The 19,669-nt window shown below is 54.5% G+C and overlaps 1 protein-coding gene across 1 annotated transcript; it reads left to right on the top strand.

Moving 5' to 3' along the window:
• Positions 1-13,989: 13,989 nt before the first annotated feature.
• NPAS4 (neuronal PAS domain protein 4) lies at positions 13,990-18,692 on the top strand (the record flags this gene model as incomplete). Its single annotated transcript, XM_080640164.1, has 8 exons — positions 13,990-14,164; positions 14,864-15,015; positions 15,197-15,299; positions 15,416-15,677; positions 15,856-15,965; positions 16,301-16,436; positions 16,563-17,998; positions 18,664-18,692. The coding sequence occupies 8 exons, from the start codon at positions 13,990-13,992 to the stop codon at positions 18,690-18,692; spliced, it is 2,403 nt and encodes an 800-aa protein (XP_080496290.1).
• Between the last annotated feature and the right edge of the window lie 977 nt (positions 18,693-19,669).

The raw sequence follows: 19,669 nt of genomic DNA, 5'->3' as shown, positions 1-19,669 counted from the left end.
CTCGTCCTCTCTCTCTAAATCAATAAAAACAGCCCAGCCAGTGTGGCTCCATGGTTGAGCGTCAACCTATGAACTAGGACCGTGGTCAGCAAACTATGGCTCGCGAGCCACATGCGTCTCTTTGGCCCCTTGAGTGTGGCTCTTCCACAAGATACCACGGCCTGGGCGAGTGTATTTTGAAGAAGTGGCGTTAGAAGAAGTTTAAGTTTAAAAAATTTGGCTCTCAAAAGAAATTTCAATCGTTGTACTGTTGATATTTGGCTTTGTTGACTAATGAGTTTGCCGACCACTGGGCTAGGAGATCGATTGCTGGCCAGGGCACATGCCCGGGTTGTGGGCTTGTTACAAAGCCATAGCTAACGGATACAGAACCTAAAGGATGAACAAATCTAAATGGGTACAATGCCACAAAGATTGGATTCACTGACTGTAGGTATAATGTGGAAAATTTATCCTCAACTAGTAGCCTACGTGCATGGGGAGTATGGCTGGTTTATAAGAATTTATTTAAAAAAAATTTACTAGCTATGGCTCCAATTGAAAATACCCACAGCCCTAACTGGTTTGGCTCAGTGGATAGAGCATCAGCCTACAGACTGAAAGGTTCCAGGTTCGATTCCAGTCAAGGGCATGTACCTTGGTTGCAGGCACATTCCCAGTAGGGGGTGTGCAGGAGGTGGCTGATCGATGTTTCCAACTCTCTATCCCTCTCCCTTCCGCTCTGTAAAAAAATCAATAAAATATATTTTTAAAAGAAGAAGAAAAGAAAATACCCTCGGGACAGTTCTCAGCCCTGCCTGGAGGAAATCAGAACTGAATAGCCATGGAAAACCACAGCTGAGAGGCCGCGTCTCTCTGCCCATCTCCACTCCCACTGCCATGATGCTGAAACCGTGGGTGTGGAGCGCAGCCCTGGAAGCCATGTGCGTAGATGTGGGGTGGGTGGGAGATTACACGTGGGCGATCATAACCCAGTGGTGGAATGGTGAGTGGACAGGGAATTTCACAACAGATCCCAACGGTTGCACTGGGAGCCACTGGCTGTCCCACAGGACATTCGTGTCAGGAGACAGGGAGCGTCTATGTGGATAGCTGTAAACACAACCCTTGTAAGAGAAACCCTGGAGTCGGAAAGAGGGGGCACCCCAATCCCAGTCAGCAGCTGGAGGAAGCATTAGGAAAGCATTGAGGAGAAGCTACGTGGGGACACATCTGGGGAAGTCTGGATAAAGGTGACTTCTGGATGGATCTCTGCAACCCCCTCAGGGTTGCTGGAATGGCAGCAAACCCCTGTTAACGAGCCCATGGGAAAACAGAGCCATCCTGGGTGAAGGAAAGATGTTGATTGACCTGGTGCCCCTTGAATGGGACAAAAATGGCCATTACAGGCCTTGGAAGTCCAGGTTAAATAAGTGGAGTCACTATCACCCACATGGGGACAACATGCCTTGTAGCTAACGGGTTGCTATAAATTCCCGATAAATCTAAATCACGCTGGCAGCAGTGCCTTTAACTGGAGCTTTAGACATTGCAAACACTGGTTCCTTGCGTTCCCTTTAAGGGCTTACACGCAAATCCTTAGCATCTCCAAGTGGGTTAGCTAAGAGTAATGGGGAGGACAGCAGCGGCAGCAGGGACATATTTAAATCTCCATAAATCGCCACTTAAAATCAGAGCAACTAGCTAGTAAACCCAATCCCCTGGTCAAAGTTTACAACAAACCTAGAGGACAGGTGTTCCCATTCACCCCAAAATACAAGCCGGTAAGAATGAACCCCAACAACGCCCAGAGACCTGCATGGGGTCAGCATCTTTGCAGGAATATACGAAGGCAATAGACCTGAGGATGGTTAGCACTGGAAAGCAGGGCAGCAAGCTGAGACCAGGAAGTGTTTTTCTCGCCCCAGCAGTAGAGACACGCGAGGGTCCAGCATAAGCAGGAAGATGACGTTAGAAAACAACACCGAATGGGGTGCACAGTATGTAGTTACATCCTCAGATGCGGGGAGGAAATGGAGCATGCAGCTGCCACGAACTCTCAGAGCCCTGGGGATGGGGCAAGAGTCCCTGCCCTTTGCCTGGCCTTGGGCTGCTGCGTTTGCTAACGGAGGAGTGCCTCTGGATGAGCTTGCTCCTCAGCCTGTCCTGGTAAGGAGTAAGGTCTCACAGGGGTGTGCTGTACTCCCCGTTATCCTGCCACCTCATCCTAAAAACCCCTAGGTCAGGGCCCTAGAGACCTGCACTCTATCCATGGCTGCGGAAACTTCCAGTAAAACACTTCACTTCTATGAGCCTTGCCTCCTTATCTGTAAAATGGGAATAATTTTAATAAGTGCTGTCCTGCTTATCTCAAGAGACTCTGAAGTGAATCAAAGGAGACATTGGGTTTGGAAGGGAGGGGTCAAGCATTGTGCACACAATCATGAGTTCAGGTGGCAATTCTGCCCCTTACAGTTGTGGGATCTTAGGCAAGCCACAACTTCTCTCAGCTTGCTTTTCTCATCTGTAAAATGGCAGCATTCATAGTAGTAATCACCACCATCCTCCTCCTCCTCTTCCTCCTCCTCCTCCTCCTCTTCCTCCTCCTCATCATCTACATTGCAGGGTTGCTGTGAGAACGAAATGAAGTGATACCGGAAAGCACTCAGCAGTGTCTGGCACCTCGGGAGCACTCCCTAAACGTTAACTAATGTCAAAGATGTCTTTGTTAATGAGGGTCCTAATGTGAAGACTGAGATATTTTATGCTCTTCCCTCTCACAACCACCAGAGGGCGACATAGACGAAGGGACCCCAGCCACAAGCATCCCTGACACAGCGCCACCAGCGGCCACGCGGTGGCGCCTTAAGCCCACGATGTCTGCTTTTCCCCACGATGTTGGGGAACAGAGAGCTAAGGAAGTGATAGGGGCGATGGGGATAAAGGGGAACCCTGGGAGCTGAGGAGCCCTGAACCAAAGGCTTGGGGGTCCCTGGACCGAGCAGCTCTTGGTTCCCGGGATACAAAAGGTATTGGAGTTTTTTCTAATATGAGGGCGCTCCCTTCCTCCTAGCGCCGGGTCGGCATTCCCTTCCCCAGTGCAGCCTCGGGCCGGGACGCCAGAAAGAGGGAGCGCGCGCGCGCTCCACCTCTCTTGTAGCTCATTCAACTGCAGTCGTGGTACGCCGTTGCCATGGAGACCTGATGCAGGTGGTGGGGAGGGAGGCCCCGGGTGACGTCGGCGCTGCTCGCAGTTGGTCTCCCGCGGCTTCCCAGTTCTTGCCTATTTTGGAAGAGAGCCGCAGCTCCTCTGCTGATGCGCGCGCGCTGGCGCCTTTAAAGGCAACTGGCGGAGTGGCGGCTCCGCCAGAGCCAGGGAGCTGCCCCCGCCCGCGAGCAGCAAGACCGGCGCGGGTCGGGAAGCCCCTTGCACCATACCCTCTACACCCCCCCACCCCCCAACCACCACCGTAGCGCCCTCCACTCACTTTAGGGAAATTTCAGCCATGGAGAAAGGAGGTCCTGCCCTTGTCCCTCGCCCACCCCCACTCCCCACCCTCTCAACAGGGGAAACTCCTGTTCCATAGGAATCTTGGAAGGAAACAAGATGCCAGGCCTAGCGCGTTTGGGGATCCTCTCTGGACAAGGCCGCAGGGTGACCAGGTGAGGACTTCACTGCCCCGGGGCCACCGTGGGCCTCTGGAGACCCACGCCCCCTCCAGCCTTCTGCCTTCCCTTTTCTCCTTGGGCTCAGCCTGAGGTCAGGTTAGGATTTAGCTGAAAGGCCCTTAGCAGGTTCCCCAACCCTCTCACTAAACTGAAAGGGAAACCGAGGCCCAGAGAAAAGTGGTGACTTAACCAGGCTCACGTGGCCGGCTTGTTCCTGGAGAGCATGGGCCGGAGCCCAGGGATGCTGACTTCCTAGATGGAGGTCATTCTCCTGTTCCTTGACATTAAAAACAGCTGGCACAGAATGCCAGTCTCAGGCCCCTGCCCTGCACGCAGTAGAGGCTCCCCTACCCGTTGTGGCACCAGCTGCTGTTTCTGCCCCAGCAGAGTCCAGACCTAGGTGGGCTTTCTGGATCCATCTCGTTCTGGAGGAGCTTCTGGATTACCATGGACTCGATGACCTACCAACCAGGTTGCTGCCTGTGAGCATCTGCTTCCATCAAAGGCTTCCTGCAGCCCGCCAGCTCTCTGGAACTTTCCTGAGCCAGACCTTTTCCAGACTGCTTACCGGGCCAGTGGGCCTCTGAATGGAGGTGTGGCCTGCAGGCTCCCAGGGCCACTGGACCCAACTCTCTGGACTTCCCTGCCCAATCCTGATCGTGCCGTGCCCTCCCTGCCGCACCCTCGGGGGCACTGACCAGCCCTTTGGAAGACAGCTGTGAAGTGCGTGACCAGGCCCAAGGAGCTGCATGGGCTCTGGGCATGTCTGGGCCCTTACTCTGGACCAGGGCTGGGGACCAGAGGTGGATCGGATCCAGCCCAGCTCTGGGGACCGAGTCGGGCAAAGGAGAGAGATGCATGCTCCGGAGCAGTTAGCCCTGAGCCTTGAATGGCTTTTCCAAGGGGCATCCATCGCCAGGGCTGATCCTTCAATGCACAGAAGGGGAAACTGAGACAGCCTTGCAAGAGACGTTATTTACCAAGGCCACGCAGCGAGTCAGCGCACTGAGACTCGGACCCAGGGCTCTGCCTCTTGGCCCAGGTTCTTTCTCTTCACCTTGACCCCAGAGGCCAGCCGCTGAGAGGTGCACAGAGGCCACCGCGCTGGGAGAGGGACCTGGTTCAGGGCCCACCTGTGCGAAGTGTTGGCCGTGTTGCGTGAGCCACGCCATTCTCTGCGCTAGGCTGTCACTCCACATGGATGATCTCTGGGGGCCCCCACTCCAACTGTGAGTCTGGGATTCTCTGAAATGGGGTGTCTTGCCAGGCTGTGGAGTCTCTCTTGTGACGGTCTATGGGACACTTCTGGGCTGTTTTCTCCTCCCACCAGACCGAAGCCAAGGAATACACAGGCCGGAGTTACTTCAGCCACAGCTGTGCAGGCCTCTCTGAGGATGACCTGTTCTATACCCCGTAAAACCCATCGCATCTCTCCAATGGTGAGTCCCTGATGCACCTGGCACAGACCTGTGGGAATAGCCCCTGATAGGTTGGGTTTGAAGAAGGCAAACCACAGGCTCAGCACCAACACCTTTTCTCCCTCCCTCCACACAGGCCAGGTCTCTAGGGCCCAAAGTGGCCCTGCTCATCGAGGGCCGAGGACGTGGTGCTCTGCGACTTCAGGCCCACGCAGACCCTAGCACTGGGCACACGGGCTCACCCCCACCTGAAACTTGGTCCAAAGACTGAGAGGGACTGGCCAGGTGGACCTGGGCCCCAGAGATGCTCAGACTGCCAGAGATGGGAGGGCCCTTCCGGGTCAAGTGGTCCAACCCTCTGTCCTTTTGCAAATAAGGAAACTGAGGCCCACAGCGGGGAAGGAACTTGGACAACACACCAGTAGGCTGATGGCGGGGCTAGGACCAGAGTCCATGTCTCCTGATCCTCCCGCCCAAACACAGTCCACCAGCATCTAGTCTAAGCCCACCTCCAGCTCTTCCCGGGCCTGAGAGTCCTGACAGGCTCCTCCAGCCACCTCCTCTGTGTGCTGGGTGACTTAGGAGCTTTCCCTTCAGCCAGGTGGTCTTTCCTCCTAAAGCTTCCTGGTCTCCCCTCCCCATCTGCGCAGAAGGCCCATCTTTTTCTGCTTCCAGAAGCTGCTCCATCAATAGGCCAGCATCGCCACTACCCTCTTCTTGCCACGGTCCAGCCCGTTCCCCGAGTTCCAGCATCCCCATTAGTAGGGAGCCTCATTCCTCTGCGCTTGGGGGGTCTCTGGGTTGCTTCTAGGGCTTCCCTTCTATCACTGGCCTGGTCCCAGGCCTACTGCTTTCCCATGATCACCCCAGCCTTTCATCCTGTCAATCTTTCCTGAGATCCCATGGACCATTCCCTACAGACTTCCTCTCCACTGGGCCCAGGGCTGGTGGGAATAATAACAGCCCAGAGGTCACGGGGATGCTGTGAGGTTTGGATGAAGTGAGTGCATGCATTAGGTATGTAAGGTCCAGGAAGTGCTGCATCGGTAAGCGCTCCTGTGACAGGTGGATTCAGGTGGTAACAAGGAGACCCTGGAGCCTGGAGCCTCTGGTGGCCTAGGCACCTGTGAGTAGAGGGGCCATGGCTGTGAGGACTTTGGGTGATGGGGAGTGATGGGAACCATGCGGGTGTTAAGCTGGGGAAGAACATGGTCAGATTTGCTTCAGGGGAACTCGGCGGCTGAGCACTGGAGGGGCGTGCTGGGCTTCCATCCCTGGACTTGCCGCGCAGTGCATGAGCCAGCGCTGCCCAAGGAAGGAGCACACCGGGACCCAGGCCGGACCCTCAGGGTGGTGTTGTGTGACACCCCTCCCCCCCCCGCCCCCAGCTGTCATCTTCGTCCTTCTCTTCAGAACCTCTGCAGCTCCAGCCTGGCCCAGCCCATCTGGTGTTCTCAGACCAAACTGGGCCAAGGCTGCAAAGAGCCAGTGGGTGCCCAGGCCCTGTTCCCACACTTACAGCGACAGGGCAAGTGCTGCCTCCTGAACCAGCCCAGGCCAGCTCTTCAGAGCCTGGCTTGAAATTATATTCTTCATAAAGTTAAAATAATGACTAACATTTCATCATTCAACATTTATTGTGCTCCTTTGTGTACCAGGCACTGTTCCGAGAGCTTTAACTTAGTTTTCTCTTTAATCCTTTGATGTGGCTACTATTTCTCTCTTCGCGTTCCTATTTAACAGATAGACAAACTGAGGCACGAGAGGTCAAGTCACTTGCCCAATGTGAAGGAGCCAGGACTCCGCGTGGGCATCCCATCCCAGAGCCCCCCCTGACCTGCACCCTCTCTGCCTCTATGAGCCTCAGGCTCCCTCCTACCTGCCTGCCTGTCCACAAAGAACTTAGTCTTTTCCCCACAGACCCCTCTGCTCCAGACTGAGCCTTCAGCTCAGTCCTCCTGTAGCACAGGAGCCAAACTGCCTGATCGAGCTGGGCCTCAGCCGCCTTTAGCTGCATTGCCCTCTTTGCCTTCGCACCGCACGTCTTAACAGCCTCAGGCTGCTGCGGCTGCCTTCGTGGCTACCGGTGCCTGTGCAGTCTCATTTACAGGGCTGCACTCCACTGTCCACCCCCCACAAACACCCGACCCAGCCCAGCCTCGCCCAGTCAAGCAATCCCTTGACACGCAGCTTCCCCAGCTCTCCACACTTCCTCCTTTGCTCTCCCCAAACACCCTGCAGACCTCATCCCTCTTACCTGGCTTGATCCAGTTCCCACTTTCTCACCCGCCCAGATGCTCCATGAGGTTAAGACCAGGTGTGTGTGACCCAGCCATCGCATTGCCAGAGCCTGGCACACACTCAGCCCTCAGGCACGTGTGCACGAGTGAATTACAGACTGAGGCTCAGGAGGACGGGCCCTACACTGACACTGAGACCCTGGAGACCAGCCACAGATGCAGGTGGAGGAGACAGACAAGTAGATAGGCAGTGACAATGCAGGACGAAGAAGCACCAGGGGCCATGGGGGGGGGGGGGCATTGAGGAGGAGCCCCAGACACAAATGGAGGACAAGCAGGGCAAGTAGGAATACACCAACTGGAGCGTGGTGGTGGGAGCACTGGGCTGAACTAATAGGTGAATGGTAGGTCTGTCCCTCCTCCCGACCTCCCGCTCCTTTAGGTCACAGCCGATGCCCTGCACTCCTGTCTCTCCCGCGGTGCTGAGGAGCGTTGGGCTCTGCACTGCATTCGGAGAGTTTTCAGCTGATTGCTTTTCTCTCCCACTGGGAATATGGCTGGGTTGACTCGCTCCTCACGGCATTACTTGTGCCCTCGTCTCTCAGCCCTGCCTTCAGGTCCTTGTCCAGAAAAGCTTCGTCTTTTCCCACCTGAGCTACTCTCTCCCCCTCCCGTCCCCTCCATGGCTCCATGACCCTCACCTTCTCTGCTCAGCCCATTCACCCGGCTCTGACGGTCTCAACACGTGGGTGCCAACGTGTACCCTCTTCACATGAGATTTGTTGATTTCATAACCATAAATAGATAAAATGTTCTGAATACTTCTCTGTGCAAGTAGAACTGGGGGAGTGATAACATAATGAAAGGGCCCTAGGAGAAAGAAAAACCGCCTGCTAAGATGCAGATGCAGACAAGACAGCCATTGCACAAACCAGCTCTCTGAGGGTGACATTTTCACGCATGGACTCCTGAGCCGTAGGCCCTGAACTGGGGGGAGTGGGGAGGATGGAAATGCTTGGGAATCTGTTAGAAAACCTTTACACCCATGAATTCAAAAGAACAATCTAGTAAAAAATAGAAAGAGATAGAAATCAGGAAACCTGAATTCTAATTCTGGATTCCTCTTATTCTAGCCATGTGACCCTGGGCAAGTTACTAAACCTCTCTGTGAAGGTGTATAGAGATTCTTCCGCTGGGTTAAACTGGAGGCTCCAGGAGGCCTGAGGCCCCACACTGCTGTCATTTTCTTCCCACTAGGACATTTTATCCCTGATAGGGCCTTTATCACTAACTATGGGACCCCCCTCCCCACCCCCGCTTCCTGAAATGCAGTCCTGAGGTTAGGGTTGGGATAGGGATGGAGTGGAGTATCCTGACTCTTCATTGCCAACTCCAACTTATGTTGCCATGGAAACAGAATGTGGAGCATCACTCCTGTGTGGGGAGGCTATATCTACACAGCTACAGAAGGCTAGAAGCTAGTGAGGAGCCTATTCCACAGGGCCTCCCGATCTCTCCACTCTTTGGAGTGCAGGACACTATTGCTCCATGGCACTGGAAGATTAAAGAGACGAAATGATAGCTTAATGAATCGTGCGACCCACAGGTTGAGAACCGCTAGCAGGGTCGCCTAAGACCATCGGAAAACACAGATATTTACATGACGATTCATAACAGTAGCAACATTACAGTTATGAAGTAGCAACGAAAATAATTTTATGGTTGGGGGTCACCACCACAGGAGGAACTGTATTAAAAGGTCGCGGCGTTAGGAGGGTTGAGAACCACTGCCTAGAGTCCGATTCTTGGTCCGGCTTTCCAGCCTTCAGCTGGATTTCTGCAGCCAGCCAAGCACAGGTGCAAACACGGAACCCCTTCCTTCCCAGCATCCTGTCCTTTGGCAGGAGGCTACAGTTCACTTGGGAAAGTCATGTGGCGGCAGGGGCTGGCGGCCAGGCTGTAGAAGGGGACTTTGAGATTCAGTCTGGGACTAGAGTGAAGAAAGGTAAGCTTCAGTGCTCCCCAAATTCTTCGCCTATGACCCCAGTTCCCAGGGGTGCAAGTCAAGTAGCCATACCTGTGGCCTCACCACAGGTGACTGCAGCACCACCAACTGCATTAGTGGATCTTTCTTGAGTCGTCCAATTGTCTGACCACCACTGAGAGTTTGCAATCCTTGGCATCTTGTCATGTGCTCTGAAGGCCCAGCCAGTGATACTCATGTGATATTCACTCATTCTGTGTGTGTGTGTGTGTGTGTGTGTGTGTGTGTGTGTGTGTGATTCCCTTCCTCCTTCTTTCTCCTTCTCATAGATACATCTGTCCAGGCCAAGATAGGATACACTTTGACAGCCCTTTGTCCAATTCATTGCCCCAAGTCTCCAGAAAAGCAGCCCTAATCAGGGCTGTTCTAAAGGAGCAGCCTCCAGCTCTCTCCCAGGAGATCATTGTCCCCCAAATCTATGGAAAAGATACACCTCCTCTTCTCTGATAGATGTTGAGGGGTGATGTCCCTCCATATCCCAATAAAGCTATGGGAAGATATGGGCAAGGGTTCTCATGGCCTGTTCTTGCTATAAAAAGTCCTTTTTCGGAAAAAATAATAAAGAAAGAAATCAGCCAATCCCTCCTCAATGCCATCACCTCTTCTTGGTGATTTTTCGGGGAAGGAGTGGGTGGGTTGCTATGGCAACAGATGCGAGCTCCTCTCAGTAAAGAAGGGACCTTGATATTTTTTTCTCCCATTCTCTCTCTTGGCTGTGTGTGTGTGTGTGTGTGTGTGTGTGTGCGCGCGCGCACGCACACATATGCCATACATGCCTGTGCCCACACCAGGAAATTTTTTTAGAACTAAAGAAAGTCCTCTTCCCTCAGCTCCCCAAATATGGAGTGATGAAAAACCACTTCTCCTGCAGGCCAGGGAAGATTTGGGACTGTTCAAGGGAAAAGGAAGAGGTCATATGGGGTTCCTTTCTTCTGGCCTTTTATTAGAGATTGCATGCAGCAGAGAGAACTTCACAAATGATTGGGGTCCAAGGGCTGGAAAGAAGAGAAGATGCTGGGCAGAGAGAGGTTAGTTAGGGATAGGTGATGCAAGAGCCCAACAAGTGACATCAGAGAGGCTGGCACCAGAAGGCGCTTTGAGGCTGGGGATACGTGCAAATCCATGCAGCATGGAATGCTGAGAGAGAAAGGCCCAGGGCAGACTCAGATTTGGACACAGACACACACACGGACAAGGTGGCACACAGAAAGCTGCAAAAATAAAAATAAAATACATACAGGCAGGCACAAACATAGAACTACAAACAACACAAGAAGTCCTAGACATTTTTTATGAAGACAGGCATAAATACATAGGGATACAGACACACCACTACGAAGACATGTGCAGACAGACAAAAACATACAAATGCAGTCATGGTTAAATGGACAGCCACACACACATGCACACTCTCACAGTCTGGCTCCCTCCCTTTAATGGCCCGAGCACAGCCGAATAGCTGGGAATGCTGCAGGCTCACCCAGTGGATTTGGCTCCTGCTCTCTGTATTTCTTCTACATACTCACTCCAAAGCCCCTCTCTCAATTCACTCTCTTGCCCACTTTCCTATAGTCTATGGGCTCTGACATCACCCCCACCTCGAGCTTCCAACTCTTAGCCTGTTCTGCTGCCGCTGCTGCTGCTTGGGGTGTGTGTGTGGGGGGAGGAGTGGGGTGACTCAGCCAGGCCAGGATGACTCATACTGCCAGTATTTTTAGCAGCGGCCAGGAGCTCTCTAGTGTGCCAGCCGCCCCCCTTCTCCTGCTTGCTATTTTGGAACTGTCACTGGTGATATAAATAGCTCCTCTCCCACGGCCTGAAGCTTCTGCCAAGCTATTTTTGGTTATTCATTGTTAAAAATAGCTCCATGGAGGTGGGAGGAAAAGGGAGTGGGAGCTAGCCTAGGGAGAGGAGACATTAGGGCATTCAGAGCTTCTCAACTTGAATCAGAGTGGGCGAACTAGGATGAACCTTTTTCTACTCCCTCTTTTGTCCATTTCTAGACCATTCTTCCATTCCAGAGTGTCTCTCTTTTCCCCAGTCTAATCTCTTGGAAAAATCCAAGGGCTCTTCCCTTGCAACCTGTTCTTCCCCCATGCTTCCTTCACTCCTAGAACTCAGAAATCTTGGCCCCTGGTACCCTCTCCCATATTCATCCTCAGAGGAAGAGGTGGCATCCCATTGGGACCTCATTCTGAGGCCTGTGTGGTCTTAAGCTCTTACTTTGAGGTCTGGGGCAGACCATGGCCAATATGATGTCCCTGGTGACTTTTCAGAACCATGGACAGCGACCAGAGCCCCATTCTTTCACTGTCAATGTTCTGCTTACTGAAGGCCAGCTGGGCTCAACCAGTAGACACGTATCATGGAGAGGGACACTAAGAATGTCTCCCAGCCAGGGCTAGAGCTTCATGAGTGTGTGAAGAAAACAGGAATACTGCCCCGGATTTTCATACAAGAAGGACATCCAAAGATCAAGGCTTGTCCACAAGGAAGCTTAAGGGAGGGGTGGGTGAGTACGGCAGGAGTCAGATAGAGATGAAAGTGGAACCATTGCTCTGTCACCCAGATAAATAGGGTTAGAGAGTGTGCAGACACACACATCCTTCCCCTCCATTTCAGTTGTGCCACTGAACACAGGATGGTTGATGGGAATGTCCCCAACATCTGCCAAAATGGCACGAGCGGTCGGCCACCCTTCTCCTTGGCTGTCTCCTCCTCCCAGTCTGCCTCTCTTGCCACTGCCCTTTCCCACAAGGAGTGAGGAGTTCCTTGACCCCAAATTTCACTTCTTGCTGTCAGAGTGTATCTCTGCCCTTCCTATGTGACTTTCTACAATCAGGCCAATCCCTCTCTCCCATTTCTAAAGTGACCTCCTTTCCACCCCTCAAGTGATTTCACACAAGCCCCCATCTTCCAAGTGAGACTTCGCATACACTACCCCCTAGCCCACCCCTTCTTCTTTTATAGGATCCTGGGGAAAAGAAAGGAACCCCTCGGCCCCTGTAGAGAGCAATCATCAGTGCTGAAAAGAGAAAAAAGGGAGAAGGAGATGGGGCCAAGGAAACAAAACCGACAAAGGACATTCGAGAGAGCAGAAGGGGAATGTTTTGGGAGTAGAGGGCGCAGGAAGCTGAGACAAGGCAATGAGATAAAGTAGTTCAGGCCGAGAGAGGGGTATGTGGAGAGTTGAAGGTAGAGAGGCTGAGAGAGGAGTCCTAGCACCGAAGATGGAGAGGGGTCTGCAGGGGGTGTGGAGGGCAGACTGACGAGTCAAAGGGTCCGCGGTAGGTGCAAGGATCTCTCCTGGAAGGTCCAGCTCGGCCCCCTCGCTTCTCTGCTGCTTCCCCATCCTCCCGGCCGGAGGCGGAGGGGGGGCCTCCGGAGCGTTGCGGAGGCAGCGAGGCTCCGCCTGCCGCTGCGCCGCGGCAAACGCTGGAGGATTCCTCTCCAAATAAGGAGCTGGGATTCCCCGGCCCCGCCCCCGCCCCCGCCCCCAGCCCGCGGGAGACACCAGCCTGCAGTCGGGCGGGCGTTGGGGGAGGGGGAGGGACCGCTCACTTTGGGGGCTGGCAACAGGGGCGGATAGGGGGGGAAGGGATACCTAGGGGCAGACTCAGATCCTCACCATGCCCTGGACCCTGCCTCAGTTCCCCCCGCCACTGGCTGAGGTTAATTAGTTGACAGGAAAACGCGGAATCTCTGCAGCCTGCAGCGCAGGTGTTGCTGTTTCCATTCTTGGCGGAGGGAAAATAGAACCAAGGCCAAAGTCAGCTGACCTCTCTTCCTCAGGACCCCCTGTCCACCCACCCCAGGGGCTTAGACCCCACCCCCGTGTGACTCTCCTGCTAAATCTCCGAGGCCTGGCTCTGGGAAGCGGGGGGAGGGTGGGGAGGAGGCTTGTTCTTTGAAAGTGACTAAGGGAATCCCAGACTCAGGAATCCCTAGAGAGAAAGCCTTGCTGTGACCTGTCCCGCAGAGGCTAGCGAAGGCCCTTCTTCCCCTCGCGTGAAGGTGACTTTTGGCTAGCAGCTAGGAAGGGGGAGTTTGTGGACAAGCATGCCCTCCCCCATTTTCTTATCTCCTTTAAAAACCATGTCGGGACCAACCCCTCCTGGCCCTCTCCTGCCAGGGGCTTCTGGCCGCCTCAACCCTTGCCCTGTCGCTTCCCTGGGCTGAACACACTCGGACGCCTGGGTCCCTGCACCCCCTTTCAGGCCTTCCTAACGCAGCACCTGCCCCTCAGCTCGGCTGCCGCCAGCCCCGGCCCCCTCCGCAGCCTCCTTTCTCCCCCTCCCGCCGGCACCCCTCCTGCTCTCGTTCTACGTCACGGGATGACGTAGGAAGTCGGGGAGGGAGGAGGAGCGCCTGCCAGTGGCTCCTGCTGCAGTTTGCTTAGCCCAGCCTCCCGCTTTCCCGCCCCCCTTTCTCTAAAGCGTGCCCCCCACGCCTGGCAGGAGCTATATAAGGCGGAACGAGGCAGACGACGGGGGCAGCGCAGCGGAGCGGAGCCCAGGAGAGGAGAGGAGAGAGCGAGCCTGAGCGAGAGACGGGGAAGCGAGGAGGAAGAAGCCACCGGCTTCGGGACAGGACCGCAGGTGCTCGGAGCGCCGGAGCTGGAGCTCTGCAGCTGCTAGGCATGTATCGGTCCACCAAGGGCGCCTCCAAGGCGCGCCGCGACCAGATCAACGCCGAGATCCGGAACCTCAAGGAGCTGCTGCCGCTGGCCGAAGCGGACAAGGTCCGGCTGTCCTACCTGCACATTATGAGTCTTGCCTGCATCTACACTCGCAAGGGCGTCTTCTTCGCCGGAGGTGAGCAAACTGGGGCTTTTGGAGACCCGAGCTGGCGGACACTGGGGACAGTGGAGCTAAGGGAACCCTCCGGGGCTGCCGCATGTCTAGGATAGCATGTTGGTGAGCTGGGAGAGAAGGGATCAGGGACTAAGGAACTCCTGCTTTTCCTTCCGAGCTCTGTCCAGACTTCACCTTAGTTCTGGTTGGGGATAGAGAGCCTGAACAGTGTCCCTAGTGCCAGACTTAGGAAAGGAAGAGAGCCAGGACAGAATGGCCCCAGTTCCCACCCGTGCAGGGGGCGCTCCCGGAGCCCAGAGAGGAAAGCCCGGGAAGTTGTAGAGATAGAGTCGCCAAAGCCTGGGGGAGCGCAGCCCCTGTTCGCGATGCTGAAAGGGCTTCTGCCGCTTTTGAAGCGCTGTCCACGGTGCGGACAGCACCGCCCGGTTGCGAGGCGCTGCTCGCGGTGCTGAATGCCAGGGCGACTCTGTATCGCTGTCCGTGGTCCTGACATTCAGAGATGCAGACGGCCCGGCCGGACTTGGAAGTCCAGCAACAGGTTCCCTAGGCAAGAAGCACGGGCAGTGGGTCAACAGGTGTGTGCAGAGGCAGGCCCATGAGAAATTCCTCTGGATTTTCTAAAGTTCATTCCATGCCTTCCTCACTTCTGCTTTGCCTCCTAGTCTTACTCCTGACTCACCATGTCTTCTCATCCCGCAGGTGCTCCTCTGGGGGGCCCCACAGGGCTTCTCTCAACTCAAGAGCTTGAAGACATAGTGGCCGCGCTACCTGGCTTTCTGCTTGTATTCACAGCTGAGGGGAAGCTGCTATATCTGTCTGAGAGTGTGAGCGAGCACCTGGGCCACTCCATGGTGAGTGCTGATGGGGCTCCCCCAGCTGGGCCAGGGCACAGATGGGACACAATGAGCTTTTATACTTCTGAGAATCTGAGAATTACTTGGGAGCGAGGGTTTACACCTGCAAGATGCTATTTGTCAAGGATTGGCTCTTGATGCCTTCACTAATGATCATCTCCTCTTCACCTTTCTCCAGGTGGACCTGGTTGCCCAGGGTGACAGCATCTACGACATCATTGACCCAGCTGACCACCTAACTGTGCGCCAGCAACTTGCCCTGCCCTCTGCCCTAGACACCGGTGAGCACTCCTTTCTCTCTTCCTCAATCCAATCTCCCTTCTGCTGCCTTGTTCCTCCCCACCTGCCATCTCTCAGCCACTTGCCTTCTTATCAGTGTTTCTCTTCACTCACCTAGATCGCCTCTTCCGCTGTCGCTTCAACACCTCCAAGTCCCTTAGGCGCCAGAGTGCAGGCAACAAACTGGTGCTTATTCGAGGCCGATTCCATGCTCATCCACCTGGAGCCTATTGGGCAGGAAACCCTGTGTTCACAGCCTTCTGTGCTCCACTGGAGCCAAGACCCCGCCCTGGCCCTGGCCCTGGCCCTGCTTCACTCTTCTTAGCCATGTTCCAGAGCCGTCATGCTAAGGACCTGGCCCTACTGGACATCTCTGAGAGGTAAGCCCAGAGTGTGTAGACCACAGGAGGAAAGCAGGCTAGAGATAAGGGGACCCTAGATTCTGGAGTCAGGGGCAGGGAGGATGGGATCTAAGGGAACAGAGGACCTGGGAGGGAGTGAGATGCCATGGCAAGCAGGGAAAACAGAAAGCTGACCTCACCCTTTCCACTTTCCCAGTGTCCTAATCTACCTGGGCTTTGAGCGCAGTGAACTGCTCTGTAAATCATGGTATGGACTGCTGCACCCTGAGGACCTGGGCCACGCTTCTGTTCAACACTACCGCCTGTGTGAGTGTCCAGAAAGGCTGGGGACAAGACAGGGAGCTGGGAAAGGGCATGGGAGATCCTACCAGGAAGGTCTGGTCAAGGCTGATGCTGGGGAGGCACCAGCAGTTTTGGGTGCTATAGGGTGCACATTAGGGTGAGGAGTAAAGGTGAAAATAGCATCAGAACTGGGGGACTCCAAATGGTGAGGCCAAGGTGGGGAGCTGAGTGGTACAGGTTAGGGTAGTCAGAAGAGCATGTTATTGATCCCCAAACTCAGTGGAGAGGTCAGTGGGGTGATAGTTTAGGTGATGTTATGTGATATGTGTCCTAATTCTGCATTTTTTCTTTCCCTTCAGTGGCTGAGAGTGGAGATATTCAGGCAGAGATGGTAGTGAGACTGCAGGCCAAGCCTGGAGGCTGGGCATGGATTTATTGCCTGTTATACTCAGAAGGTCCAGATGGCCCCATTACTGCCAATAACTACCCAATCAGGTGAGCTGCGAGGCAGGAGCCTGGGGTGGGGGGCAGCGGAGGTGGGCATGGAGGAGATACAAATCTGGGAACTGCTCTGGAAGTGGACACCGAATCCTTACTGGCTATCTCTTTTCTCTTCTCCAGTAATACAGAGGCCTGGAGCCTCCGCCAGCAGCTGAACTCTGAAGACACTCAGGCAACCTATGTCCTGGGTACCCCAACCATACTGCCCTCATTCCCTGAGAACATCCTTTCCCAGGAGCAGGGCTCCAGCCGTAACCCACCCTTTACCCCAGCCCTGGGGGCTCCTAGAAGCACCAGATTCCCCACTGCTCCTGAGATGGGTGCTGTCTCAACATCAGAAGAGCTTCCCCGACCTCCCAAAGAGCTGGGCTTCAGTTACCTGACATTTCCACCTCGCTCTGAGCCTTCTCTTCAAGCCGACCTGAGCAAGGATCTTGTGTGCACCCCACCCTATACACCACACCAGCCAGGAGGCTGTGCCTTCCTCTTCAGCCTCCACGAGCCCTTCCAAGCCCACTTGTCCACTCCATCCAGCTCTCTCCAAGGACAGCTGACTCCAAGCACCGTGACCTTCTCTGATCAATTGACGCCCAGTAGTGCAACCTTCTCAGATCCACTGACTAGCCCACTACAAGGCCAGCTGACCGAAACCTCAGCCAGAAGCTATGAAGATCAGTTGACTCCCTGCACCTCCAACTTCCCAGACCAGCTGCTTCCCAGCACTGCTACCTTCCCCGAGCCTCTGGGCAGCCCTGCCCATGAGCAGCTGACTCCTCCCAGCACAGCATTCCAAGCACATCTGAACAGCCCCAGCCAAACTTTCCCAGAACAAATGAGTCCCAATCCCACCAAGACTTACTTCGCCCAGGAGGGATGCAGTTTTCTCTATGAGAAGTTGCCTCCAAGTCCCAGTAGCCCTGGTAATGGGGACTGCACACTCCTGGCCCTAGCCCAGCTCCGGGGCTCCCTCTCTGTGGACCTCCCCCTGGTGCCCGAAGGCCTGCTTACACCTGAGGCCTCTCCAGTCAAACAGAGTTTCTTCCACTACTCTGAGAAAGAGCAGAATGAGATAGACCGTCTCATCCAGCAGATCAGCCAGTTGGCTCAGGGCATGGACAGGCCCTTTTCGGCTGATGCTTGCACAGGTGGGCTGGAGCCACTTGGGGGGCTGGAGCCCCTGGACTCCAACCTGTCCCTGTCAGGGTCTGGCCCTCCTGTGCTCAGCCTGGACCTGAAACCCTGGAAATGCCAGGAGCTGGACTTCCTGGCTGACCCTGATAACATATTCCTGGAAGAGGTGCCCGTGGAAGACATCTTCATGGATCTCTCTACTCCAGACCCCAATGGGGAATGGAGTTCAGAGGATACTGAGGCAGCGGTCCCAGGAGGGGCCCTGTCGCCTTGCAACAACCTGTCCCCAGAAGACCACAGCTTCCTGGAGGACCTGGCCACATATGAAACCGCCTTTGAGACAGGTGTCTCAGCATTCCCCTACGATGGGTTTACTGATGAGTTGCATCAACTCCAGAGCCAAGTTCAAGACAGCTTCCATGAAGGTGAGTCCAGCCTAAAAGTTCAAGACCTCAAATCCCTGTCCTGCCAGCGAGATACTGGGTGGAATGAGAGGAGTAAATTCCCTTCTCTGTACTTCAACTTTATTAATGGGATAATATTGTCTGCTGCCCAGGGTAGCAGTGAGAATCAGAACTAATGAAAAATAATCTGGAAATTCCTGACAAGTAGGCCCGAAGGGCAAGGGTTAGGGGAGTGGGATAAATGCAAGAGGATCCTTCACTAATGGTTTCTCCTTCTAAACTCTGTGAAGGACCTAGATCAGCCATCATCACCCCATTTTACAGACGAAGACAATCAAGGTCCCAGGGTTAAAGAAACTTGCCTAAGGTCACACACAAATTGATGGAAGAGGCATTAGAGCCCCATCTCAGTATTCTTACCCCCTAAAGGGGACACAGACTGAGCGCTTATAGGCATTTAGAAAAGTAAGAGAGGCTGTCTGCTATGGCTCCATCCATTCCAAAACTATAGCCATGTTTTCACTCCATCTGTCCAAATTGCTCCCTTTTCTGTGGAACCTCTGGTGATCATTCAGTCATTGGGCCAACATATTTGAAGCCCGTACTATGTGCCGCATCCTCAGCCTATCTTTCCTAATAGGCCTACTGATTGTCCTCTCTCTCTCCCCCTCTCTCTCTCTCTGCAGATGGAAGTGGAGGGGAACCAACGTTTTGAATAAGTCTGTGACTTAACGTCGTCAAGTATGGCATATTGTCATCAAGACGTGGAGCTGCTCTCCACCCCCCCGGGACTGTTGGGGGGATTCTAGGGGCTGGAGGGGGATGTATCTGATTCCCCAGGCCCTGCAGGATTGGGTGGGGGGAGGAGGGAGGGCTAGGGAGGGGAGCTTCTTTTTAAAGTTTAGAGACTTCCAGCGATCCCAGTTTCCATTTCAATCTGTATTCACTCGTAGTGAGTTTCCTTGAATGGGATTTCAAGTGGAGAATGGGGGAGTCTCACTTACCCCCTGTGCTGCCCCATGGGCTTGGGCCAGTTCTCCACTCCTGGGGGCCAAGCCACCCCTGGGCCTTGGTGGGGGAAAGGCAGCACCCATTCGGGCCAGCCTGTGCCCCGAGGGGCTCTTGACACCCACGTAGAATTCTCTACACACCAGTAACGGGATTTCAATTCCGATGGACTCTGCCGCCCTGGCGGCCCTTCTTGTGACTTTTGCGCCCCACACCTGGGGTGGGGGGCGTGAAGCGACGCTACGTTTCTTTCCGATGGAGGAAGGCAGACCTGCCGCTGTCACACGTGTGCTTGCACGAGAGCGTGTACCTGGTGCAGGACTCACCCGGCTGCCAGACTGCCTGGGCCTGCCCAGGTGGCCACCTCGTGGTGCTGTGGTGACTTTGTAGCCAACTTTATAATAAAGTCCAGTTTGCCTTTTTGGTATGTCTGGTGTCATGCTGTAAAGAGGGAAGGGTGGGGACCTGAGAGGGTTGGAAGGCCCAGATGGGAGTGTGGGGGTCTGGAAGTAAAGTCTGGACCTGCAGACAGCTTGGCATTTCTTGACTCACTCATTCGCTCATTCCTTTGTTCGTACAACATCTGAGTGCACAGTGTGCTGTCCACCCTGTGCTGGAAGCTGGAGAGTTTGGAGCTGAAACAACAGATGCCACAACTTGCCTTCAAAATGCTAGAGGGTATTG

The sequence above is a fragment of the Plecotus auritus genome (genome assembly GCF_963455305.1).
Source record: "Plecotus auritus genome assembly, chromosome: 9".
NCBI lineage: Eukaryota > Metazoa > Chordata > Mammalia > Chiroptera > Vespertilionidae > Plecotus > Plecotus auritus.
The sequence above is the reverse complement of the archived record's forward strand: the minus strand, read 5'-3'. Positions and strand labels throughout refer to the sequence as shown.